General features: G+C 36.6%; 3 protein-coding genes and 1 pseudogene across 6 annotated transcripts; 3 read left to right on the top strand and 1 right to left on the bottom strand.

The window, feature by feature from the left end:
* Positions 1-371: 371 nt before the first annotated feature.
* Positions 372-7267, bottom strand: LPAT2 (lysophosphatidyl acyltransferase 2). The gene is made up of 11 exons (XM_059606601.2): positions 6911-7267; positions 6185-6307; positions 5417-5456; positions 5204-5277; positions 4667-4726; positions 4444-4521; positions 4118-4276; positions 3446-3571; positions 1251-1343; positions 942-1028; positions 372-839 (listed from the first exon to the last, which is right to left on the bottom strand). The coding sequence occupies exons 1-11, from the start codon at positions 6989-6991 to the stop codon at positions 606-608; spliced, it is 1155 nt and encodes a 384-aa protein (XP_059462584.1). The 5' UTR covers positions 6992-7267; the 3' UTR covers positions 372-605.
* Positions 7268-7696: 429 nt separating this feature from the next.
* Positions 7697-10564, top strand: LOC132174424 (phospholipase A1-IIdelta pseudogene; annotated as a pseudogene).
* Positions 10565-14749: 4185 nt separating this feature from the next.
* Positions 14750-22630, top strand: LOC132192034 (DHHC-type zinc finger family protein). 4 transcript variants are annotated; one of them, XM_059607219.2, is made up of 4 exons: positions 14750-14919; positions 15223-15481; positions 18211-18509; positions 21900-22630. In XM_059607219.2, exons 1-4 carry the CDS (start codon positions 14887-14889, stop codon positions 22383-22385), a joined length of 1077 nt encoding a protein of 358 aa, XP_059463202.2. In that variant the 5' UTR covers positions 14750-14886; the 3' UTR covers positions 22386-22630. The 4 variants fall into 4 exon arrangements, with proteins under 4 accessions (XP_059463202.2, XP_088367141.1, XP_088367140.1 ...); XM_088511015.1 differs by having other exon boundaries at positions 15210-15481; XM_088511014.1 differs by having other exon boundaries at positions 14750-14923.
* Positions 22631-24795: 2165 nt separating this feature from the next.
* Positions 24796-26222, top strand: LOC132192035 (uncharacterized). Its single transcript, XM_059607220.2, has 4 exons — positions 24796-24952; positions 25100-25155; positions 25251-25312; positions 25486-26222. Exons 1-4 carry the CDS (start codon positions 24808-24810, stop codon positions 25946-25948), a joined length of 726 nt encoding a protein of 241 aa, XP_059463203.2. The 5' UTR covers positions 24796-24807; the 3' UTR covers positions 25949-26222.
* Positions 26223-27481: the final 1259 nt, after the last annotated feature.

Raw genomic sequence — 27481 nt, 5'->3', positions numbered from 1 at the left:
AGGGAGAGAGAGAGAGAGATGATGTGCAATATTCTATAAATCCTCAAATCCAATAAATTTCATATAAAAACATACGTTACACTAATCATCCACTCTCGTGGCCCTGTAATTTCATACATCAGAACCCGATTCATGGACAAGTTAACAATGGAGTCGAATCCTTTTTATTTCAACCCAACCCAAATTCTCTGAAACTTACTTCTATAACTTGTGTTTATCCGTTTTGATCCTGTATCCTGATTACCTTTAATTGTAGAAAAACTAGCTAGAAGTTGGAGGGCACACTTGGCGTAAGATCCTTAGGTGGCCTGCCAGGACCATGCTTGCTTTCAGAAAGAAACAATTGTTCAAGTTCAAAACCGACTTGCTGCTACAGTCAACTTAGAGAGTCTATACAGAATTACCGTAATTGAACAGCAAATAATGAATCGATGTTCATACATATTGTGCGTTAAAGACATACTAATTAGAAGTTCAAAATGGAAACACACCAAGGTAAGTAGGGGAGACAAACACACACACACCTACAAGTATACTAAGTTCTCAAAATTACAACTGTGGATGAAGTTGACAATGTATGGACGACGACTCTGGGAAGCAAAAGGTTAGTGCTGTTTGTCTACCGGATGCTCTCCCCCATTCTTGGGCTTTGCTGGAGCAATCTTGGCAGGAGTTGAGCGCTCAGACTGTGAGAACCGAATCAAGATCTGCATAAGGAAAGTAACAAATGCCAAACCGACTGCCGCTATTGCAATACCCTTCCGTGAGTATAAAAGTGAAGACCAATGGAGGAACTTCAGAGCCCCAAATATAAGCAGACATGCCCAAGAGGTAACAACCTGCATGTTCAAATATGAACAAGCTAATCAGAAAAACAACTCTGCAACCCCAGAACAGTGAAAATGAACCGCGTCAGTGAGCCTCTAGAACAAATATCTCACCAAAAGAGACTTTATTGGCCGACCAGTATTCTGTAACTCTTGATCACCAAAGGTGTCCTCAGCTACATGTTTATCCAATAATGCATCCTGGTAGGCCAAAAGCAAACAACAAGACAATCACAAGAAGGAAACTGATAAATGAGTTTACTGCATGCACAACCAGATAAATTGTTTGTACATTTAGGGATCAAGAGTATGCAACTGTTTTAAAACTACTATTTCATTTCCCACTGCATATGATAAACATTTCAGATTTACATAACTGTTAGACAAATGAATACAACACTTGAAACAAGGGTTAGTAGGCACCTTGGCAGCAAATATATCTCTACACCATTGTGCAACAGCCTCATCTGTTTCAGGCAAGTCCTTCATCAAATGCCGCTTAATGTGCACGTGCATCTGCAGGAGAGCCAGCACTACATGTCACATGAACCAAACCAAATATAATCACAAGGATTTCTTTGAATCGGAGATCTTGAACTCGAGTTTGTTAGATATTCTTGCAGCGAACAAAATTACATGAGCGAAAAAAATCCCAGAGGACAGGTCACGGTGGAAGAAATTGAGAAGGTTGCGCTGAGTTTTAACCCAGATAAAGCTCTGGGTCAGGGTGGATTCGATCATGGCTGATTGAGCTGGTCATGTAACTGTGAGACAATTAGCTTCGTCCATGACGCTTGTGGGAGAGCAAGAAGAACAAGTCACTTCTTTTTTTTTTGGGGGGGGGGGGGAGGGGTGTTCTTCCTCGGCGCAAATCAGTTTCGGTCCAGCATTGCAAGCAAAAAAAGGATTCAATCCAGCCACAGGTCCCTAGTACCCGGTTCAACAGCAGTAGGCACAGGAGCGACAGGCATAGAATTCACTAATGCGGCTATCATACACATTTAATAATACTTTATTATGTCCCGAGTCATAACAATAATGGACACTCCAGATTTGCACCTTAATCTAATATGCTCATTCATTTTCCCATGCAAAACATGAGAGAATTGACAAATTCAGGGACCCCACCACTTCAAAACTGTTATTACATTCTCCAATCTATCCCATTCCATGCCCATTGAATTTTTTTTTTTTTTTTTTTTTTCTAGGAGAAAGTCCACATACCCCCTCCCTCCTCCTCAAATTACCACCCAATTGGCAATGTTCCCCTAAACTTTCAATTGCATCAATGTTTCCCTAATGACAAAAATACCCTTCATAAAATTAAAATAAAAAAACTAAAACTAAAGATTTAAAAAAATGAAAAAAAAAGGGAGTCAAAATTTTTGTTAAAAAAAAAAATTATTTTTTTCGAATTTATAGGGGTATTATTGTCTTATTGACAAAAATTTTGGGTCATTTTTGACTTTTTTTGCCAACCTTGGGGTACATTGTCAAATTTTTTATAGTTTGGGAGAAACATTGTCCCAATTGAAAGTTTGAAGGGGATATTATCAATTAGGTGGTAGTTTGAGAGGGGTATGTGAACTTTTCCCTTTTTTATAGGTAAACAAAATATTATTAAAAGCACAAAATGCGCTATTCAAGTATACAGGAGAAACACATAATTAAAAAGAGATAACAAGTCAAGACAATAATGAAGACTATGCAAATTAAGATATAAAGTAATTGTCTAGCGGTAAAGAGTTTTGAAAAAGAAAATATTTAAGTTCTACCACCGTCCTTTCACTGTCTTCAAAACTTCTATCATTTCTTTCTATCCAAAGACACCACAAAAGATAGGATGGAATCATCTTCCCCACAGTTGCGCTCTTAAGACCACCTCCCAACCCTCTCCAACAAGCTACTACTCTCTTAAGGATGACCCAAGCTAACTCAACAGGGCTGAAAATAGCACTCCACAAGGCATTGGCAATATCACAATGGAGAAAAAGATGACCAACGGACTCCCCCACTCCTCTTATATATACAATACTAATCAACCACAATAACATGCCGTTTCCTTGGGTTACCCATGGTGAGTGGAATTATTGCTTGTGATACGTTTTATAATTTTGGGGCATAAATGACATATAGCCTAAAACGATATAGAGTGAAAGAAAAGGATGTTTCAACGCGGGAAAATCAAATGTTAATAGAAAACCTGCATCCTCGCTTAGATGTGCATTACTTTAATGCATAATTAATACATCAAATTCCAGATCCACACGACATAAGTAGAATGCTCTAGACAACATGAAACAAATATACCTAGCATGTAGCAATGAAGCAATGCCATATTCAAACCCATATTTTTTTATGCAGGGAACCCCCTCAAGGCAAGGTCACTTCGTGTACCCACCCATGTCGGGTAAACCTCAGACCCATGCAAAGCGCCCAATCCGCACGAATCGGGTAATACTCCGGCTTTGCCAGCAAGCTGGCCCCAAGGAATTATTTGCATCAAAGGGGATTCGAACTTCAAACCCAATTGTTAAAAAACAAAAACCCCCAAGAAAAGAAAGAATGTAAATTACTTTGTGTGGCAGTTCAAAAAGCTACTACTTTAGTTGGCTTACCACAGAAGGTTGCCCCTTGAAGAGTCTTAGCATTGTAGGTGCAGGTGAACTTTTGGGAATAGCCACTGTTACATCATAAACTGCTGGAACAAATGAGCGCATATGAGTTACTGCTGAAACAAATCCCTGAAAGCAGTACAGTGGATATTAGAATCCATAAGAGGGATGGCAATGCAAATACAAAATGAATTGATGCATTAAATTTGAGGACGGACATGGATCCCATCTAGGATAAAATATAAACAGCATTAATCACTACAATACCAAATTCACAATACAAGTGGAGGGAGGGAGGAATGTCAAATAATACAAAGATTCTTAGGAAAGCATCTGTTTTGCAAAATACATATATATAGTCGGTACTATTTGACATCTGCTTTCGTTTCTTTTCTTAGGAAACCATATAGTTTGCAAACTACTCTATAGTCAATAGTCTCCCTCTTGAGCACTTGTCCTGGGAAATACAACCAGTGTATGCAGGTCAGCAAAAGATACAGATTGAATCAATATGGATAGGAACAATGGTGTAAAGCACATGCATCTGCCCAGATCAACCAGAATACATTATAAGGCCTTTCCCACTTGCATAACTGAGATGATTTAAACAGCAAAACTCAGTTTGAGAGAGAGAGAGAGAGAGAGAGAGAGAAAGGAGTGCAATGGGAATCTGACCTTAGTACGAGGAATCAAAACATTTCTAGGAACAGGCAACCCTGTTGAGGCTGCATACTCCTGAGCGGCTAAAAGCTTTGCCTGCGTGAAGCGAGTTCCCTCTACAAATAGAGCCAACCAGAAGGGTTGAGGGTAGTCCTTTAGCCGTTGAAGGCCTGACTGCAGATGTAGTTTTACAAGATTCAAATGAGATCAACATGGGTGATTCCAAACACAAACACAGATAGAGAGAGATGTATGTGTTAAAAATACATGTATAAGTATTTGTGTAGGTTGAGTTTATGTTCGTCTGCATATATTGAGAAAATGTTCTTATACACCCATACCTTTAATGTGCTTTCATCCTTGGCCCAGCTTCTTTCCAGAAAAAGATACTCAGAAAACCACATTGACCAACCTATGACCTGCAAATATTGGACATAGTCTTCATCTTTTGATAAGTTAAAAAGCCATTCTGATGAAGAAATGATTATAAATGCACACTGAACTTTTGGAATCAATGAATTTCGTCTCAATCATACACACAAAATTTTCAAGGTAGAAACATACCGGAAGGAGCTTTGATGATTTCTTCATTACAGCTAATGTGCTGCCAAGACAACCTGACCGCTGTTGTAATTTAATTTCAATAATCAGCAGTAGAAAACATAACATAAATCACCGACATCAAATCACTAATTATCAAATCAAACAGTGCCCTAGATAAAGAAGACACATACATGAATGACTATGTAGGCTTTTGTGACTCCCTGACTAGACTATATATTATTTAATAAGTAACAAAATTCATTAAAAAAATATAATAATGAAAGGGTGTAGAGTCTGTACGTGGGACATGTACGTGGTATATAAACATTATATATATATATACACACACACATATGCATTTATGCAAAAATGTTTCTTTGTCTGAGTATCAGTTATCTCTTTATGTATGCATCAAACAAATAAACAACGTGACAAGTGTATGTTGCATTGCTTGAATCAATGTGCACTCACAAAATTAAACCCACAACATATAAATGAGCACTGCTTGTATGTGTGTGGGACACATGTGATTAAGGTCACAATATATAAGTCATGCACCTGAGCCAAAACCCATCCAATGAGCCAATCAATGTCACTCTTGTGATTGCATATGAGAAGTGCATGTTCTTTACCTGGAAAAAATCACCACATAAGCAGATAGATAAGCTACTAGGAATATTTGCAACAGGAGAAAATATTTTTCTTTTTTCCTCCAACAATAAGAAACATCAAGCACCAAACTGTTGCACTCAACAAGAGCTGTATCCTTACCCATTAATTGAAAGGTTTCGCCATCTGTATATACTTGAACCTGCAGCCAGAAGGGTTTCGGTGATCAATATTTAATTTTCCAGATGCTTCAACAAATTAAAATAGAAGCCCACGTTCATAAGGAATTCCTTAGATGCCAATCAGGTTGTCATATATATATATTGAAAGAAGAAATATGAGTGACACGAAATAGGAACATAAAGAATTGTTGTTTAAGTAGTACCAATGTTAACTTCTATTCATTATTAAGATTTCCTATTACTTTTGACATTTAAACTCCACTGTGTTGTCATGAGTGTGGTTGCATGGGTGCAAAAGTAGAACTCACTGCTCCTTATCTTGATTACTTCTCCTCAATATATGACCCTCATGGCTGGCTAGGATCAGCCTTGCTAGTTGGAAGTTAATATCAACACTACTAACACTTTTAAGATTGCATTTTCTTAACAATGGAAAGAGTCTAATAGATATCAAATGAAATATCACAAAAAAGAGACAGATAGAACCATGCCACACTACATATACTGCAAGGTGGATATATGAACAAATAAAAAACAAATTACAGCTTCCCAATAATATTAAACAGACTAGAATTAAAACAAGCCTACCCAAATATATATTACAACAGAATCCTCTTCAAGAATCAAAGCTATGTCATCTAGAATTATGCCATCTATAAGTAAATGAAATTACTCCAAAAAATGATACTACTGTATACTAAGATTTACTCAGAAGTCTACATGGCATGATAAGGAGGGTGATTTACACCTTAACTCCTGCCCACCAATCGATCAGCCATACAAGCTCTAGCCACAACAATTCTGCGACCACTCTGTTGATCCTTCTGTATGTATTCTTTGACAGAGGCCGAATGAGGACAAAGCAAATTGCCTGAAAAGAAAGTCCAACGGTTCATTCACTTAGTTAACTGATACTAACTAAAACCCCCAAAGTAATGATAGAGCTAATTGGATAAATCAAAAGAAACAATGTATAAACAGTTACGGGTAACAAGATTAACAAGACGATTGTGTTAATTGAAGCAAAAACAGCGAAAATAAAACAAAATGTGAAAATGAGCTTTTAAATGTGGTTTTTATGCTAAAGTGTTACTACAAATGGGAATAGTGGTAGTGGGTTTTGCTTTGCTGAGGTCGCATGCAATGGAACACAAAATATTTAATATATTAATTTCTGGTGTTTTACCCACATTTTCTCAGAAACCAAACAAAGAATAAGACAAATGAACCAAGTCTTTACTCATTGCATATGAGAAAGAGAAATTGGCTCAAATGCAATACAAGGCGAACACAAAAACCTAGATTCACATGCAAGTACACTGACGAGCTCTACCTCTAATGAGCAGAGCAACCAAAGAAATTAACAAAGCCAAAAAAGAAAAAGCCCAAACCAACCCGAAAATTTAAAGGATTAGAGAAATCCATCCAAGAACTTGACTAAAACCAAATCGGAATCAAATTCACAAAGGAACACCTGGACGAGATTGACAACGAGGCCCGAAACGAAGAATAGAATGCCCAATGGGACGATGACACCTGCCACTGCAATCGCCATGCCCAAAACGAACAGCACCACCCACTCACTCCCTCAAATTCACAGAAAAACCCAGATTCACAGAAAGACAGAGACGAGAGAGACGAGAGAGATACAACTTCCGTGTGATGATTATGGTTGGGATTATCGTTGTGTACTAAGGCTTGATGCCCTCAGTCACAGTCTCTGTGAGCGTGTGGGCGTTTTAAAATCTGTTTCCCATTTGAAGGAAAAGGAGACGGTGAGAATTTAATAAAAGACATTTCCGGCTCTGCCATGAGTCTTGCCAATCTGGATTCTGGGGATCTTCATCCGGTCGACAGCGGGTCGGTTTATATCCATGTGAATGTGTGGCTCGGGTTTACTTTTCGAAAACTTAAAATTCTTATTTATTTGTCCAATTAAATTTAGGGAAATTATATATAAAATCCTTAGGTAAACGCGCTTTTTTAAAAAACTCCCTGGGTATTTTTTTTCGGAAATTTAGTCCCTAGGTAACTCGAAACTATAAGAAAACTCCCTACCGTCAATTTTTGTTGACTTCCGTTAGTCTACTCAAAACTCACCGTTTTATCTAATTAAAATATTTTTTTTTTTATTAATTTAATTTAAAAAATTCAATCTTCAAACAAAAAAAAAAAATAAAAATTGTAGGGTGGCCAGGGGTGGCGGTGCCACCCCTGGCCACCCCCCCCAACCCCCAATCCTATGGCCACCCCCCAAACACGCCCCCGCCGTGACGATGAACCCAGCAACCGAAGCAGCCGAATCAACAGAATGGTCTCAACTCCTCGGCAGCAATAACTGGGAAGGCCTTCTAGACCCCCTCGACCTCTCCCTCCGCCAGCTCATCCTCCGCTGCGGCGACCTCTGCTAGGCCACCTACGACGCATTCAACAACGACCAGAACTCCAAGTACTGCGGCTCCAGCCGCTATGGAAAGGCCTCATTCTTCCACAAAGTCATGTTCGACGCCGCCTCCGACTACCAAGTCGTGTCCTTCCTCTACGCCACCGCCAAAGTCGGCCACCCTGAAGCCCTTCTTCTCCACTCGCAGTCGCGCGAGTCCTGGGACCGTGAGTCCAACTGGATTGGCTACATCGCCGTCACCAACGACGACGTCAGCCGCGCCCTGGGCCGACGCGAAATACATGTCGTGTGGCGCGGGACGACAAGGAGCTACGAGTGGGTTGATGTGTTAGACGCTGACCTCAAATCTGCCATGCAATTGATTCGTCCAAATGCGCGTGCTGAATTTGGCGATGGCGATGATGGTAGTAGCAGTAGTGATAGCGATGGTGATAATGAAAAGGTTCCAAAAGTCATGAACGGCTGGCTTACTATTTACACCTCAGACGACCCCAACTCACCCTTCACAAAGATCAGTGCAAGAACACAGATTTTAAGCAAGATCAAAGGGTTGATACAGCAATACAAAGATGAGAAGATAAGCGTCACATTAACAGGGCACAGCCTTGGCGCAAGCTTATCGGTCTTGAGCGCTTTCGATTTGGTGGAGAATGGGGTTTTTTTTTTAAGATTGAATTTTTAAAATTAAATTAATAAAAAAAAAATAATATTTTAATCAGATAAAACGGTGAGTTTTGAGTAGGCTAACGGAAGTCAACAAAAATTGACGGTAGGGAGTTTTCTTATAGTTTCGAGTTACCCAGGGACTAAATTTCCGAAAAAAAATACCCAGGGAGTTTTAAAAAAAAGCGCGTTTACCTAAGGATTTTATATATAATTTCCCTTAAATTTATAGTAATTTATTTTACGTCAAAATTTCTATTTTTGTTTCATAATAATATATTTATCATATAACAACATAAATACTATTAAATTTTATATATTCAAAATAAAATGAAGAAGATTATGATACCAAAGTGCCAAACAATTATCAAGTCATTTATGACCCCCAAAAAGATTATTGGATGAGTAATGTTTCAAATTATTTGATATTTATCAAGACTCAACCTATCATTTTAAATTTTATAGGATTTTATTGCCTTTTTATTGGGATTATGATTAAGCGAAAATAGAGACTCCATTTTATGATTTAGATTAAATATCACATATTTAATAGTGTATGTATTGTTATTATTTAATTATTTAAATTTTTAAATAATAGTGTATTATATACACAATTAAATGCAGTATAATAAATTTTTACCATCACATTTATCCTAAGAAGAGAATGCAGTTCCAACCTCACTTACGCTTTAACACTAACAACATTAAATGCGAAAGACGGACATGCAAAAAAAAAAAAAAAAAAAGTAACAACAATGAGTTCGTGTTCATTGTTGAGGAGCTTCCTGTAACCCACCCCTGTGAATGGGTTGCGAGCCTTGGATTAAAGGTACGACTGTGCCAAGGCTCATAGGAAAGATAATTGTCAAACCGTACAGGTCGTCGAACGAACCATCACTCTGTGGCAAGCCTGTAGTGACAGACCTCACCGAGATACGTCTCCGATGAACTTCATAAATCATTGTGCTAGGCCCTGCCTAGCCACTGCAAACCATCCTCGAGCGAGGAGGTGAGCCCACCTTGACGAACCACTCCCATTGCGATATGCCCGTAGCAACGAACCCGATCAAGGTCTGCTATTGAACAATGAGACGGGCAAGATTGGACCTCGTATGAAGAACCGCCCCTCGGATACGACTAGCCATACGTAAAAGTTGTAAGAAGCGCCATGCTTCTCCCACCGAACCCCTAACCCAAGCAGAAGCAGCAATCACATCACGAGAGGCATATGTCCTTGCACAATAGTGAAGCATCCAATCCACACGATCTACGCTATAGGAGGCATGGGAGCCATCTCCCTTCGCACGATGGGTGGGCCAGCCCCTGTAGGGGCCATATCGGGTCAATCCTGACGACCCACGTGTCACCACCCTGGCCAAGCATGTTCGGCACAAATCCCTAAGAAATCAGACGGTGGACAAGAGAGGATCGCCAATAGCTGTAGGATAATGTGACAAAAATTACAAGATTATTCATAAATTCTCTCTCTTCCCCACTCTTCTTCGTTCATATACGTGATTGTGTCTATCACTGTTATCAAGCTTGCGTGGGCGTGTTAGCATTAAACATTAGTGACCAAAATTTGTGTTAACAGTGGTTATTTGGATAAGGAGGATATAGAATTCATGGCGGTAGTCCGTCAGATTATATGGCTACGGCATAATGCTTTGGTTTATGGGGAAAATGTTAGTCATCTTAATACAGTGGTCAAAAGCGGATCTCCAATGGAAAGCCCAAAATGACGGCTTTGTTAAAGTTAATTGGAATGCAGCCGTTGATAAATATAGAAGAAAAATGGGGATTGATGTTATAATCAGAGATAGTATAGGAAGGGTGTTGGCAACTTTATCAACACCAAAAGACTATATCATCGAGCTTGATATTGTGGAGGTTGTGGCGACATTGAGGGCTGTTCATTTTTGTCATGAGTTAGGTTTCTATAGGGTGATCCTAGAAGGCGATGCCCTCCAAGTAGTCAAGGCATTGCATAATGAAGGCAAAAATTTGCGTCATTATGGACATATTATAGAAGAGGCTCGTGGGATTTTAAATAGTTTATAAATATGGAAGATAAATCATGTTAGACAATAATTAAATAGTACATCCTCATGCTTAGCAAAAAAGGAAGCCTTATCATTGAGTATGGAAAATATTCTTATTGAGGAAGTTCATCTTTTGTATCTTTGATATCATATTTATAGAACATTATGTTGTTTTATTAATAGAATTCGCTCGATTTCTCTAAAAAAAAATTATAAAAAAAATGATTTGTTGGCTATTAGATTTTATATACAAACTTTAACATATTATTTATTTAATTCTTTGCTTTTTTTTAATTACTAATTTTAATATGTTAAAGTAAAATAGAAGTAAACGAGAAACTAATAAAAAATAAGAAGGAAATCATTGTCCTCATTATTATTTATTAAATATTCATTCAAAAGTCAAAATTGTTTATATCAATTATATTAAACTGAAATTAGCCATTTAAAGCATCGGAGATGCTCGCAAGTGTCTAGGAACAGATTCATATAATGCAAGTGTGACGCCAATCAATCACCACTAGCGATGATCCCGATATGAACAGATATTAACGTTGGCGTGTAAATCTCGAAATGCTTTTTGACACTTTGTGATTGGTGGCCTTGCGTGTACGTGTGATTAATGACTCTAAGACGTCGGCGATGGTGACACGGGAGAGACGACTGCCGGCATTCAATTGCCGATGTTGATGAACTTGATTGGTCCAAAAATTTGGTTGGCTGTTGAGTACACGGGACCAATCTGATATAAAGTTTGTAAACAATAGATTAAATTTAGAGTAAAGTCTATGTACTCTTTTCAAACTACTACTTAATTGATTATATCTCTTTAAATTTTTAACTGTGACAATGTCCTTCAATCTACCAAAATATTGTCAATATCTCTTCCTTATGCTAGCAAAAAGATAAAAATGTCCCTATATTTTTCTCAATAAGACAAAAATACCCCTATAAATTAAAAAAAAAAAAAATTTTAAAAAATTTTAAATGAAAATTTTAATTTAGAAAGAATGAATTTTTTTTTTTAAAGAAGATTTTTAATTTCTTTTAAAAAAATGATTTTTTTAAAAATGAATATTTTTTTAAAACGATTTTTTTTAAACAGAAATTTTTATTTAAAAGAAACATTTTCTTAAAAAAAAAAATTGTTTTAGAAAAGGAAAATTGTTAATTTTTTTAAAACTGAAATTTTTATTTTAAAAAGTTATAAGACAAACAAAAAAACAAAAAATTTCATTTTTTTATGACAAAAAAAATCGAATTTTTTTAATTTTTTACTTATACAAAGGATTTTTTTTTTTTTTTAATTTTAAATTTGCCACCCTTTGGATTTTTTTTTTTTGTTAGTTTTAGGTTTTTTTTCTAGAAGTTTTAATATTTTTTATTTTTACTGGACTAAGAGTAGTTTCGTCATTGGGAAAACATTAACAATTTTTAGTAGTTTGGAGGGACATTGTCATAATTAAAAGTTTAGGGAGAACATTATCAATTTGGTAGTAGTTTGAGAGGGGTATGTGGACTTTCCCCTTAAATTTAATTTAATTATTTAGTAAAAAATTAATAATAAAATTTTTATTAACTCTTAGGAGTACTCTATCCATTTAATACTGTAGTTAATTTTAAGAACACCTTGTTAATCTACAATCATTTGGTTTTATTTGATAAACCTTTTTTCCTCGTCCTTTTGTTTTATTCTTTTCAAAATTTTAAAATATATATATATTGACAAAATTAATGTGATATTAATATTATATCAGCATACTTTTTTTCAAAAAAAAAAAAAAAAAACACAAACCACAACCTACAAAGCATTAACATAATCACCATTGACTAGGTTGTATTATTTCTCTTGGTTGGCCAACCACTTTTGGCCTAATTTATGTGTGAGTAAGGTTTGCAATTAATCTCAACTACCCCAACGCCCTTCATTCATGCAGGGATGGACCAGACGGTCCAGACCAAACAAACTTCTGATATGCGTTATCAATTTTGCACACAGAGCAGCAAATATGGGTTAGTTGCAAAATTTCCTTTTTTTTTTTTTTTCTCTAAGGAAAAAAAAGCAGGCAGGAGAAGCCAACTGTGCCTATTATACCTAGACGATGGGAATAACAAGCATTCCCTCAAGTCCAACTGAGTCATAGCATGATTCAGCCCCACCAGAACATTAATAGAAACCAAAGTGGTTTACACTAGTCAAAAATAAAAATTCCTATTGAGGGATTTGAACTCATACGCTAACATTCACCTAACCACTTTGAGAATTTTTTTAAGCCATTAAACCACTGTCCTTCATGGCCATTAAACAGGAATAAGATCTTCTCCGGTCCATATTGGACTAAAGAGTTTCTTGTTCATGGCTGAGATTTCTTTTCAGAAATCCTAGAGTTACAAATGGGATATCTGTCCTACTAACAAAAAATAATAATAAAATATTATTTAAAATAAAAAATAATAATAAAGCAAATAATAAAAAAATAGGGGTGGCTGACCACCCATCTAGCTTGGCCATAGGGGGTGATCGGACCACCCTATTTTAGCTGTGAGAGCCACCCCAATGGCCAGCCACCCCCAACAGTCAAACAATTTTTATTTTTATTTTTATTTTTTTTTTGGCCCTTTGGAGTGGTCCGGCCACCTCCCAACGGCCAAACATTATATATAGTTTTTAGTTTGGCCCGGCCACCCCATGGCCCAACGGGGGTGATCTGGCCACCTCCAAGGGCTAAATAAAATTCTATTTTTTTGTTTTAGTTTGGCCGGGCCACTCCTGGCCAACGGTGATGGTCCAGCCACCCCTTAGTTTTTAAAAAATATTTTTAATTTTTTATTATTTTTAAAATATAAATAATATTTTATTATTATTTATATTAATGGGACATATATTCTATTTATAACCCTAGAGAAATATTGGCTATTAACCGAATATTCTTCGGCTTAATTTTAGACCAGATAGAATCCTATTCCCGTCAATCAAAAGAGCCACACCATTTTTATTAACAGTGAATTAGAGTAGGATCAGTAGGCCAGCAGATGAATTGTAGGTAAGTACGAGTAACACAAACCACGCTGCTCACGGATTGTCTAGTTAGTAGGCATTAGGCCTAGCCCATGCTGCTCTTGGATCGACTAACCTCAACTTTTTTCTTTCCTCTGCCTGCATACAATGGATGCCACATTCAAGAACTGCAAGAGAATCAAATCTTCATTTAACACGTTAAAATGTTGGAGAGACAACAACCTCATGTAGCTGAAAGATGGTGATAACATTGAAAAGTGAATTGGGGAAGGATGGCTTGCAAAAGGAGAGATTCTATGTGCGAAGGATAACTTGCTAGAAATCAAGAATTCAATTTCACGTTGCATATGTTTTAACATGATAGACATCATCTCAATATGCTGAGATCATTGGCCAATGCTCCATTTTTATGGACTCCGAGGACATCTGGTCAACTGGAAAGAGTAAACCCCAAAAGAACCGCTTCTTACTCTATAAAGTTTTTAAACCTTAGATCTTTTTTAGTCCATCGTAGGATTCGTAGTTAGGGTTGAGAGTTGGATAACTCGGTTACGAAAATAGTATTTTTGCATTTCACGCCTCCATGGTTGGTGAAATTGGAATTTTCACCGACTTCTTTCGCCAACCTTCTTTTTTGTCACTGACCGTCATTGATATGTCAGTTATGATGACGGTCGGTAATGTAGTCATATTTAATAACCTCTCATATGACTAAATAGTTAAACAAAGAAATGGAAAAAATTTGGGTGGTAACGTCTATTAGCGTTGTCTTTTGGTTAGAAAAGTATTCTGTCTATCTAATCGACTTTGTTGGAAATGAAAAAAACCTACTGCCTATTGGTCCCCGATTAGGCCGTGACAACTAGTTTTCAGATTGTAGTTAGACAATATGCAATGATTTTGCAGAACCCTAATCCTAATTCTAGCCGTGAACCGGCTCCTATTCATTTCAAGTGAAAATTTAATGGATAGAATCAGAATATTGTGATTTGACTACTCATCTTAAAATGGGCTTTCTCAGTATTAAACACATTTGTAGCCTGCTCAAACGCACATCCAATTTAGCATTTATTTAGCCAGAGGCAAATTTGGGTGTAGCGATGGTTCATGGTAATAGCCCTGCTGAATAACTTTAGGTCTCCTAATATTGCTTTAGAAAAAACAATAAACAAACAAAGGGTCCTGATCTTGCCAAGCGAGAGGGTCCCGCTGCTTGGCTTGTTGCATTAGCTCCACTCGGAACCCGTTGACCTCTCCTTCCTTCTCCAACCTCTTGATCTTTTCGTCTTTGGTGTAGAGCGATCCAGCCGTGAAGCTTATTCATGGATTCCAAAGGCTCCAAAGGCCATCGCGAAGTAGGTCGCCACTTTCACCATTTTCTTCTTCTTCTTCTTCTTCGTGTTCTTCTATGCTTTGAAAGATTTTCAGTTTATAGAGGGCGTGGTTCGACTTCAGAGGATTCACGAGGGGATTTTTTTTTTTTTTTTTTTTTTTTCTTCTTCCAATGATGGGGGTAAATAAAATTTGGGCAGGCTGGTGGCTCCGCCCCTATGTGGGCGAGTTTATGGTTGTATGCATATGGCTTTTTGGGTGATCTTTTTTGTGCATTGCCTTTATAATGTTATGACTTTTTTGCTAATCGAAGGGTCACGTTATAGGAGCTTTTTATAAGAACAATGAGTGAGGATCCTGAGGAGCTTTTTATAAGAACAGTGGGTGAGGATCATGAGGCAATATGCTGGGGCTGTGGATTACGCCTTCTTCGTCCATCTAATGCTCCTATTTTCAAGTGTGGCTGGTGTGGGGCCATAACCAATCAAAACCCACGGAAATGTGAAAGCAGGTGCTCTTTGTGGAGACGCTTGCGTGACCGGTGCTTTCTTTGTGTCCTCCTTGTGTTTATGCTCTTTGTGATATGTAAGTCAATATATCTCCTTAAGTAGCTCTTTGTGATATGATTGAGATGGTTCCCCTCTCCCCTGCCCGTGTTCTTTTGACAGTTCATAACCAGGAACAGTATCAGTTTCACTCCAACAGATGATCATTACCAGTCAAAATTTTAATTGATATATGTGAAATAGTGTCAGCTTTTCTTTCATCAAGAGACTGTAAAGTAAAATTGGTTTAGCTTAATATAATGAGTAATGCTACACATACTCCCACTCTCGCACTCCTACTCTCATACACCCTTAGGTGGCACCCACTCTCACCATTGGATTTGGGATATATAATTATTGGATTTTGATCAAATGGTGAGAGTGGGAGCCACTTGAGGGTGTGTGAGAGTGGGAGTGAAAGAATGTGAGTGTGTGTAGCATTACTCTAATATAATAAACTTAGATTGAGAATGAAATTCGAATGTCTAGAAGCCTGAGTTCTCATGCTTAATATTTAGGTGACATAGTTAGATTTGATGAGTCTGATAGTTTTGAATTAATTCTAGTGGCTCCATGAAGACCTGTTCAGACACAAAAGTAAAGAAAAGAAAATAAATGAAGAACCTGTTCCCAACAAAGACATTTTGAGGCTTAAACTAAAGGGAAGAATGCATATAGAAACAATGGCAGTCTTAGTGTCAATGTTGCTAAAAGCCCTTGTGGCCCAAATATGTTGTTTATTAGCCTAATACTCTCCAACAACATGATTGGGGAGGTAAATATCTGGTGTTTGTATATGACAATATACTGGGTTAGTAGTACATCGGATGTTATTTGTTGTAATGGGAAAATCTATGATACGAAAAACAGATTAAAAAGATGTTGGCAATATTGGCAACAAACATCATCAATATTTTCTCTTGTTCTATTCTTCTTTTCATCATTAGTGGGGGTTATCTCTTGTATACATCCTGCTCTTATTAATGAATTGTATTACTTATTAAAAAAATATTTTTCCTCTTGTAAAAGACCAACTATATTTTAGATAGGCAAGTATTATATCCAATGAAAGAGAATACAAGCAACTAGGTTGTTAGGGAGCTAACCTACAACAAGGACTCCATCCAACTCAAATCGACGGCATAGACTACTCTACTTTTGCCTAAACATCTCCAAAACTCCCTAAGACCTCCAAAACGATCTATTTTCCTGAGATGGATCAAGACCATGGAGGGTGTTGATTCTAGCCCTAACACGGAACCTGATACTGAAATTATATTACAAACATGTTTAGTTCGATCATGATGGATCCTTGCATTTCTTTCTCTCCAAATAGAGCTGCAGCAAACATAAGTTTGCATATCAAGCTACGAAGGAACTTGCTTTTGAACCTTTGAGACATCTAGCAAACATTTTCCTCCCAAGTTCTTGGGGACCATTGAATGTTGCACTTGTTACAAAGATGGTGCTACATTTGCTTCGAGAAGGGGCAAGAGAAGAACAAGTTGTCATGGTCTTCACACCCTTGCCGACAAAGAGTACACTTTACCTCCCGGATGATGCCAAAAGCTTGTAATTTGGGCTGATATACAAACTATCCCGAATTGACTTGGGCTTGGACTTTAATCCTAGCCCATGTCTTGCAAGACCAGCCCCATTAGGATTTAACTCCTAATCCATGTTTTATAAATAAAACCAAACTCAAATAAAGATAATGCCCCTTACACTATGGTCAAATTACATTAGCTTGAAGAGGGACCGAAAGGGAAAAATATAACTAGCTTTAATAGGCCTGTGACACATGTCATTTCATGACTTGTCACAGGTTATTATTAATTACAATTGATTCTACTAAATTGATTATACTGAATAATTGTAATTATACTCTAGTTTATATTGACTACCTTTTGTGTGATGTGGTGCATCTGGAGAGAATGCAACTCCTGAAACTTTGAAGATTGCGTGAAATTAGTGGTAGAGTTAAAAGATATTATGTTCAAAATCCTTTACGAGTGGATAACTACTACAAGTAGTTCTCGCTTTTCTAATTTTCTGGAATTTTTGGATTTGTGCTGTTTTTCCTTTCCTATGTGGGTGTTTCTCTTGTATGCTCTATATGTACTTGGGTTGCGCCCCTTTTACTGTCTATTAAGATTGAATAACTTATCAAAAAAAAAAAAAAAAGCATTTCGCTTGTAGAAACATATTTTATTTTTATTTCTTGTTAGTTTTATTGACATTGCTTTGCGTGAGATGTCAACTGTAGAGGATCTTTTCTCCTTTCTCTGTTGCTTGACAGTGTTAAATACTTTCAATAGGGTAGAACAATTCCTGTCCTATAGTTTTTAGGAGTTAAAGTTTGTACTTTTTATACCGTTCGGTGTGTGATTCATATTTAGCTGAAAAGGGAAAAGGAAAAGAACAAAACATCAGTAATCTGCAGAAGTTACACTTGTGACTTTTTGTTCTTGAGATATTGCCTCAAACAATTGATGTACCATATGGGTTAACTTATGTTCCAGTGATGAACCTTCTACCATGGTTCATTTGCTAAGTTTATTATGTCCAATGATAAGCAATGCTGCACATAGTCACATTATTTTGCACAAAAATGTATTCCATAATTCTTATTTTAATCCTAAGTTTTGAAACCCACATTTTCCATCATGGAGTGTCTTAGTGCTCTACAAAGTAACGTTAGTTTGTGAATCACATATTTCTGGACATCTTTTTCCATCTCACCTTGGTACATTTTTTTTTTAAATGCAGGTGGTGGAGTGTGGGCAGTGTTCCCCATTGTTTTTTCTATTAACTATTTGTGTGGGATATTCCACTCCATCATATCAATTATCCTCTCTGTGACTACCATTTCTTCATTCATCCTTGCGGCATTTCAGTGTGCTGGCATGCCTCCAAGCATACAGTGGGGTATCTACCCAGTTGTGCGAAAAGGTGACCTGGAGAATTATACCTTCTGTCACCATTGCTCAAAACCAAAATCACCTAGGACTCATCATTGCAGTTCATGCGGAATGTGTATATTGGATATGGATCATCATTGCCCATTTGTAAGTGCTTATCACCTTTGCTTATTATTATTAACTCACTTGACATATGTTAATTAAGTGTTTTCCACCCATTTGAATCATGTACATGGAAAGTTTATTAAATTTTCCTTTTCGGGTTGTGAACATTCATGTTAATATTCCTTTAGTCACCTGAAAAGAAGTTCATGGAGGCATAAGACCATCACCTATGTTCTTTTCTTTTTTTGGACAAGGTAAATATTATATCCAAACGGAAAACTGTACCAAGGTACCGAGGCATACACTGATAAAATAAAAGACTTGATTAAGAAGACATACGCTTCTCACCACACCCTCCTCCGAAATACATCTTTTTTTGAAAATGCAGGCGGTGGAATGTGGGCAGTGTACCTCATTGTTTTTTCTATTGGCTATTTCTGTGGGATATTCCACTCCATCATAAAGATTATCTTGTTTGTGACTACCAATTCTTCATTCATCCTTGCGGTGATTCAGTGTGTTGGCATGCCTCCAAGCATAGAGTGGGGTATCTACCCAGTTGTGCGAAAAGATGACCTGGAGAATTATACCTTGATTAATATTTCTATCTAATTAATCCCTTCTCCGAAATCTTCCATGATATTTGTTGTCTTCTATTTTCTTGAGATGGTTCAAGGTCAGGGAGAGTCTCAGTTCTAGACCTAACACAAGACATGATATCCTGAATGACATTATAAACCTGTTTAGATTTGTCATGGTAAGTCCGTGCATTTCTCTCTCTACAAATGGTGTATACTGCTGCAACAAATATTAACTTGCAAATCAGGCTGGGAAGTGGCTTGCATTTGAAACTTTGAGACATCCAACCAGCAATCTCCTTCGGGCTTCTTGAGGCCAATGGAATATTGTATTTAGCACATAGGTGGCACCAAATGAGTTTTGGAAAAAAAGGGCAAGAGAAGAACAAGTTGTCTCGATCTTTGCACCATTGTCCACAAAAGATATATTTTACCTCCCAAATAATACTGAATGCTTGCAAGTTGTTCCGAGAATACAAACCATCCCGAATAGTTAGCCAAAGAAATACTACATGTTGAGGAATTGCTTTGCTATGCAAAACTAATTTATTTCTTGGAGTTTTGGACCTTGGGAACGGAGGCTTTCCCAAGCGTTATCAATTAAGAAATTACCCATTGGGTCATCTTTCCAAAGAAGCACATCCTTTCTAGATTGGTCTGGTCTAAGGGTCATCAAGGTGGCATGTTGTGCCTTCATCTGTTCGATAGGTTGAGCAGTAGGCCACTTCTAGTCTCTATCATCCACAATGGCACTAACTTTTGCAAGAGCTCCGGAGAGAGTAAGATATTGTGCTGCGTATGGTTGAGAGAAGTACAGGTTCTACCGAGCAGTGTTCATGGGCAAGGTTAGTGTGCTGTGGCCGTTGGCTACTGTGGAGGTGCTGGTCCAAGGAGTTTTTCAAATCTTCTAGGGTTGGTAGTAAATATTTTCTCGCACAAAGGTGCTCGAATAGTCACGACCAGTTCTTAGCTGGCGGAGTACGGGGATGGTGGCTGAAGGGGCTTCATTGCCATCCTGTAGGGTCGTGAAGGGAGTGGATGAAAAAGTTGTGTTTACAAGTTGCGAAAGGTGGCAACTTTGCTTCAGTTGTCTTTCAGCGGAGGACAGTTGCAGTCTTGTAAGTGCCTCAGTGGTCCTTAGTCACTAGTTTTGGGTGGGTCTTCCTCAATGCCAGTGTATAAGGCTCTGGTGGACAGTTGATGGTTGAAAGTCTTACGTGGAGGTAGTGGTAGGGGCTGTGCAAACTCTGGATTTTGCCACATTGATCAAGGGCAAAGTGGGTATCTCAAAAGACAGAGACATGAAGGACAAGGTTGGTAGTGGTGGGAGGTGTTTGGCTACGCTCGGGCAACCCTGGTGCTCCTACCATTTTTGTTAGTACAGAGAACATGAATGACGTAGAGCATGAAAGTACATACAAATGCATTTGGAGACAGCTGTTGGTTCAACTAAAAGGTGTGGTAGAACGTTTAACCCTTTTGGCTATAAATCATTGTGAAATGTATTGTTAAACCCTTTTGGCTCAGATTCTAATTTCACATTTAGCACATCAGAATTGCAACTGATAGAAAAGGCTCCAAGGGATAGTGGCTGAGGCATTGAGGATTTGTTTGAACTTTGAAGAGGTTCTCAATCGTATGATCTTAGATTTGAAAGAAATGGCATCTGAAGTGAAATTGAAAATACTGTGTACGGAAAATAAATCCAGGATAACTGATTAGGAAATAGTAGAATTTAAGAATGGAGATCAGGGAGCTAACTCAAGCTATCAAATTAGCAAGAACACCCATCTCAATCCCTAACAGATAGGGGGAGAAACAGCTACAAACATTGGCCAAAATTTCATTCAGTAATTCTCCAAAAAGCTGTTGTTAGAACTTTAGCATATCCTTAAAAAAGAGAATGGTGCCCCAGCAAAGATGGGATCAAAAGCATTCATGTAGATCATATCTAATTGTTCTAAATCTGTCCTGTAGTGATCACATGCCTAATCAAAAAGTCAAATGACTTTTTAGTGGTAACATGACTAATTAAAAGTCACATGACACATTAAGTGAGTACAAAAACAAAGATATTATTTTTTTAGGACAGAAAACAGCTTCTGAAGTAACCAAAGTTGATTATACAAGCTAACTTACGGTGGTCTAGGCTTTCTTTTACTGTTCCTCTTGAATGCTTTAGGGTTTGTAAAAGGCCCTTTTCAACATGCTTTGTATCAATCCCTCCAGGTGAGAGGAAACACGTCCTTGAGTTTGCTTTGAATCTTTAATGGTCTATTGAGATTCCAAATAATGCCTTTCTGCTTTTCTTCTTCGTCAACTTGCATATGTCCAGAAATAGCTCCTTAGTTTTAATAACCAATAAGAATTTGTGCATAAAAAACTTGAGCCTGAGAACTCTCTTTGGATTTGCACTATGAACAAATATGCAATGGACAACAATTAATAATCATCATGCACATGTACAAGATGGTTGAACTTAAAATCAGTTGGTGCATCTGCACACCAGAAGAGGTTTTCCTCTGTAGTTATGGACGTAGATTAAGCATCTATGAGTAATATCAGGTTTTCTGGCTTGAGCTTTGCAAGTGTAGCTCAAAAGCAAACTCAGGTTTAATTTTGTGATAGGTTGTAGAGGAATCAGAGAAAAAGAAGGGATTGCTGAAATGGTTCTCTACTTGAATGGTGCTAAAAATTGTTTGTAAATCTGTCTTATAATCAGATTGTTTTACAATCTTAGACCGGTTACTTTGGAAATTGGGTTATGTGTCATTTTATTGAACTAGTAGTTTGGAATGTTTCTGTGAAAAGTAGAGCACATGAGGTGCTAACAATTATTATAATTACATTGCAGATTGGGAACTGTGTTGGTGCAGCAAATCACCGGCATTTCATTCTCTTCCTCATTTCAGCTGTCATCAGTACAATCTATGTATCAATCATGACTGCATATGCAGGGCTGCATATATGGCCACCATTAACATTAGCATATACGGTTGGCCGTCTAAATGGGTTTAACATGGATTTGGGTTTCAGAGTTATGATGGACGTTTTTGTTGCTTTGCTAAGGTCTGCACTGCTTCTATCTGCAAGAGGACTTGTTCTGGTATATCTGTTTGTTTCATGTGTTTCAGTGGAGATAGGGTTGAGCGTGCTTCTGTGGCAGCAGCTTTCTTATATTTATCAAGGAAAAACTTATTTAAGTCATTTAGGTTCACAGGAAAATGGGGATGTTGGGAAAAAAGATTGCCAAAATCTTTTCCGTTTTTTTGGGTGCCCTTATTCTAAATCAAGATATTTGCCAATTTTTTGGAGATCTCGGAAGAGACACAAAAGGTGAAAAGGTGGACGAATAATTTATGTTAATGATAGTCTGCCTCATGCAGTGACTGTGTGTGTGTGTTTTGTTTTGTTTTTTTAAAAAAATTTGGGATGGGGTTTGTTCATTGAAAGCCCCCACAGAGATATGCAGCCATGTCTTTCCAAGATGTTATTTTAACATGCTGCTATGAATCATAGTTAAGAGAATTGGATTTCTTTTCCGGGTAAAGACCAAGTATAGTAAATACTATTATGTGTCTAATATTCGGATGTTGAGGATTGGGGAGAATGGAGGGACATACTATGAGTCTAGTCCATGTTACAATGCTACACAAGAAAATAGTATAGTAAATACTATTAAGATAATGCTAAATGACATCCCCATGTTGTCATGTGTCCTCTTAAAATTGATACGACATTTAAAATCACCATTAAATTAAAATTTAATAGTAATTTATTACAAACCTAATGGTGATTTTAAAAACCACATTAATTTTGAGAGGATACAATGAGGACTTGGGTCCTTTCAAACCACTAACAAATGATTTCCCACTATGGGTGGTCTTTATTTACTGTAGTATATGGCACTGTTTCAATTTAGCTACAAATTTCATATTTTTGTTAATGTCTATCTAAAGTGTTTGTAGACGTCTGGCAAGATGAAAAACACCAGAGACCAATCATTAGAAATGATTGAACCAGTTCTAATTAGTTGAGATTCTCTTCTTTTCTGTGCAATGGATCAACCACTAGAAGTCATCAGCTCAGCCTCCTCAGCCCCCTCCATTGGCTCATCCTCCGCACTAGCCACACCAACTGCGCCCCCACCCTTAACGTTGTCACCAATTTCACCTCACCCTCACCGCCACTTTCACCTGAACCATTATTCCTAACTGTTTTGCTAGCTTATGCAACATTGCTGGCATGTAGTATCACTCCACCGACAATGAAAGCATGGAGAAGCTCAGGAGGTGTGGACTGTGGATCCAACTTCAAGCATACTTTGAAGTCGACTTGGAATTTGAAGATACATTGGTAGATGGGTTGTTCATGGCCACAGACGGCATTCTTTTTCCGGTATCAGAAGAAATGCCTATGGACAGAGTTCAGTAGAAGAACACAAGATTGTTCCAATCAATACAAGATTGTTCCAATTCATGCTTCCGAAGAAGAGAAGAGCATGAATTTCAAGGTTTCAAAATCATAATTTCTTCTTATCGATCTTCCTTTTTTGTATTTTTACCAATTCAGTTTTCTTATCATTAACAAGAGTTTGAGAGAGAGAGAGAGAGAGAGGGGATGCCTTAAATTACAGGAATTTGATCATTTTCAGTTCATTTTAAACAGAAGAATATTTAGTTAGTTATATTTTAGGAGTATTTTTGTTTTTTCACTTTATATAATTAACCGGATATTCTTTAGAATCCTAATTCTAAATTACAGAATACTGGCATTTTTCTTTGACTTCTTCCCCTCGGTTTGCACTCAAGGATAACATTAATTATACAAAGGAGCTTTGACACCATTATGAAACGATTCTATTGGAATCTTTTGGTTTCGATTCAAATCCTATCAAATCATCTGGTTACATTTCCAGATTTTCCTCAGAAGTACACCAAACAAATCCACTTTAAATGCTTCATTATATATCCCAAAACTCCAAAATATGCCATGAGAAAGAAGCATATGACTTTATCAAACCATGTAACGATAATATTTTACAAAGATAATTTGAAAAAATGTCGTGTCGGTTAATCTTGCCTAATTCCAAGAACACGCCAATTGGCTCGAATACAACATTTCAAATCCAATCCAACATGTATTTTGTAACAAAAGTACACTTCGAATCCGAAGAAATTTCAAAAGTGAATTAACGACAATTTCGTATATTGATTTATCGATCAAGAAAAATCCAAAATATTATAATTGTATTTTATTTTTTAATTTAACAATTAAATGCAATTACTGAGAATCATGGAAGAATTTGATGAAAAGTATAACTCTTACACTAGCTAATTTTTTATTTTTATTTTTTTGGTTTCACCTTTTATGAAAACAAATGGAGAGCGCTCAAATTGTTAGGGAAAAAAAAAAAAGGAAGAAAATAAAACAGAGAGAGAGAGGAGCCATCTCCAACGGTCAAAAAAGTTTTAAAACTCCTATTTGCTATTATTTCTTTCTCCTGACGTTACAAAATTTCTGTAGCTTTTCCAAACCCTCACATCTCTCTTTCTACAAAGTTCTTTAGAGTTTCTCTCAGCTCAAAGATCTACATCTTTACAGGATCAAAGCCATTCGGAATCTCAGAATCGGAGCAAAGCTTACTCAATCTTCTGTTTTTCTAAACATTGTTACACATATAATTCAATTCCTATTCTAGATCTCTAGTTCTAATTTCCATTTTCGTGGTTTTTTTTTTTTTTTTTAGATCCTTCGAAGTCATGGAGCCGGAGAACATCGATTGGAAGAACGTCGGGTCCATATTTGTCAAAGATGACATGTACGAGAACTTCGATGCGCCTCAATGGGTCGATCTCTCTGCCCCGGACGAACCCATTGACGATGAACCTTGGTTCTGCAATCCAGGTAAGACCCAAATCTTCGTTTAACTCCGTGTTAGGTTCCGAAGAAACCAAATGAAAAATAAAAGAAAAGAAAATTTCGAATCCCATTTGCCAGGCTCTCTGTGTGTTTTTTTTTTTTTTTTACTGATTTTCACTCTCGGCTTTGCAGTTTGCAAGCATCCGAAGAATGCTGAAGATTTTCCGAAACCAATTCGCTATTCGAAGGTTGTAATTGATGTAATTTTGTTTATTTGATTCTCAGTTTCCCCTTTTTAAAGATAATCAGCCTAAGCAAAGTTCGTTGATTCGGTTTTTTTCAGGTTAAGCTTCTAAGATCAGTTTCCATTTCGGAAATTTTTCCTTTCAGGGATAGGAATCGCAGGTATAATTCAAATTCTAATACTCTGTTTGGCATTTCCGAAAATGCAGGAAAATATAGAAAAATTAAATTCTCAAACTTTCGGGCTTAAAGAATAAAATATAATTAGCCATATTCAAGTAAGCTAACTAAATCTCTTCACTGGATATCTATTAAGTTATTTATTTTTGGTGCAGAGATGTGAAGCAAAAAGAACAAGAAATAAATTCATCTTCAGCTGCAGCTGCAAAAGTTCCCAATCAAAAGTCTTTGAGAGCCAGATCATATTTTTCAAAGAATTCTATGGACAGTGAGAACAAGAATCCAAACGTTTCTGCTCCCATTCCCAATGGCAGGACCACCAAGTCTAAGAAAGCAGCATCGAAACCAAGCACAGAGGTGAAGAAACAATTTGGGAATCCGTCGGAGCACGAAAAGAAGCCGCAGCTGAGGAGTACTTTCTCGGCGCGTAATTTGTTAGGTGGACGGGAAATTCTGAATCAGATCTCGGAATTCTGCTCTGAATTGAAGAAATTGGGGAGCAAGAGTTCGAAGAAATCCACGGAGAAAGAGGAGCATAGGGTTTTAGGTGAGCTGAAAGAGAGAGTCAGAGACAGAGAGAGGATGCCTCTGCTTGAGACTAGAGAAGGGAAAGCCTGAAGCAATGGAACAGAGGAAGGAAACAGGAGAAGAAACAGAGGAAACAGGTGGAGGACACAACAATTTCGGGATTTTTCATTACCAAATGAATGCAACACGGATTATGAAGAGCAGTGCTGGGCTTGGCCCAATACATTTCCACTAAATGCACTATGTCGGCCGAGATCATATTAGTATTTTACATCTCATAATAATATTGGTGTAATAGTTTTAATAATTTATTTTTTATTTTTAAATAAATATTAATTTAAACAGCATTGTAAAATAATTATGAAACAAATATGTGGCTCGTGACATTACTCTTATAAATGTTATATACAATTATTTTAGGACAGAGTTTTCAACCAAACTGTATCGGAGAAATTTTTTTCAACCTAATCTATAATAATGACGTGTTCTTTAAGCATGTGAAAGTCACATATTTTTTTAATAGTATGGAGAAACTTTGAAGAAAATTTATTAAAAAAATATGTGCATTTCACATATTAATAAAAAATCATGTATTTCTCACATGTTAAGATACACATGTCATTATTATAAATTAGGTCGGAGAAAATTCCTCCAACCTAGTTTAAAAGAAAATTCTGTCCATTTGTTTACAATTTGTTGACACGTGTCAATGCAAAATTAAAGGTATTAAATTTTTTTAGTGGTTGACATGGCTACAAGTGTAAACAAATCACCAAAACAAAAAAAAAGAAAAGAAAAAAAAGACAAACTTTACTTAACCTTCGTGCACTTCCATCACATTTGTAATTATCCCTTAAACTTTAAAATTTCTCAATTATATATATATATATATATATATATATATATTCACCTCTACATTAAATCCTAACATAGGGGTGTCAAAAGTCCCAAAATACCCTTATTTTTTTAAAGAAAAAAATCCGAACAATTCCAAAGATTTAGGCATTTGTCAGGATTTAGGTATTTGTCTGGATTTAATCGATTTAGGTATTTGTTTGGATTTAATCGACTCTGCAAAAATACATATGTATGAATTTTTGAATTTTTTTTTAATATATATTTTTTATAAATGGGTGTTAAAAATTTTGACAAAATTTAATGAAAAATCCTAACAAAAGAGTGAAATTGAAGAATAAAAAAAAATTAAAAGATGAATATACTAAATTGAAAGTTTTTTAAGTTTAAGAAATAATTACAAATACGACAAAAATGTTGGAGAATTAAGGAAAGTTTCTCCTTAAAACAAATTTATAGACATAACCACCATAATAAAATGGTTTTTTTTTTTTGGGAAGTTAATTAGCTCATAAAAGAGCACCTGAAGAGCAGTTTTATGTTTAACTACGAAATTTTTTTTTAAAAAGAAATTTAATTATTAACATCTCTTTTATTTTTATTTTGAAGGGCTTGTGCTGATATGGCGTTGACATGGCATCTGCAAATTGCACGCCGCCCAAACTTTTCAAACAAGAGAAATAATAAAAATTAAAAATTATTTTTTCAATCAATTTTTAATCATATTCATATGAATATGAAGAATAAGTATATTTACCATTGATTTTT

This window comes from Corylus avellana, chromosome 10 (assembly GCF_965113065.1).
Source record: "Corylus avellana chromosome 10, dhCorAvel1.hap1.2, whole genome shotgun sequence".
Taxonomy (NCBI): domain Eukaryota; kingdom Viridiplantae; phylum Streptophyta; class Magnoliopsida; order Fagales; family Betulaceae; genus Corylus; species Corylus avellana.
Note: the sequence above shows the minus strand (reverse complement) of the source record. Positions and strands in the feature narration are given on the sequence as shown.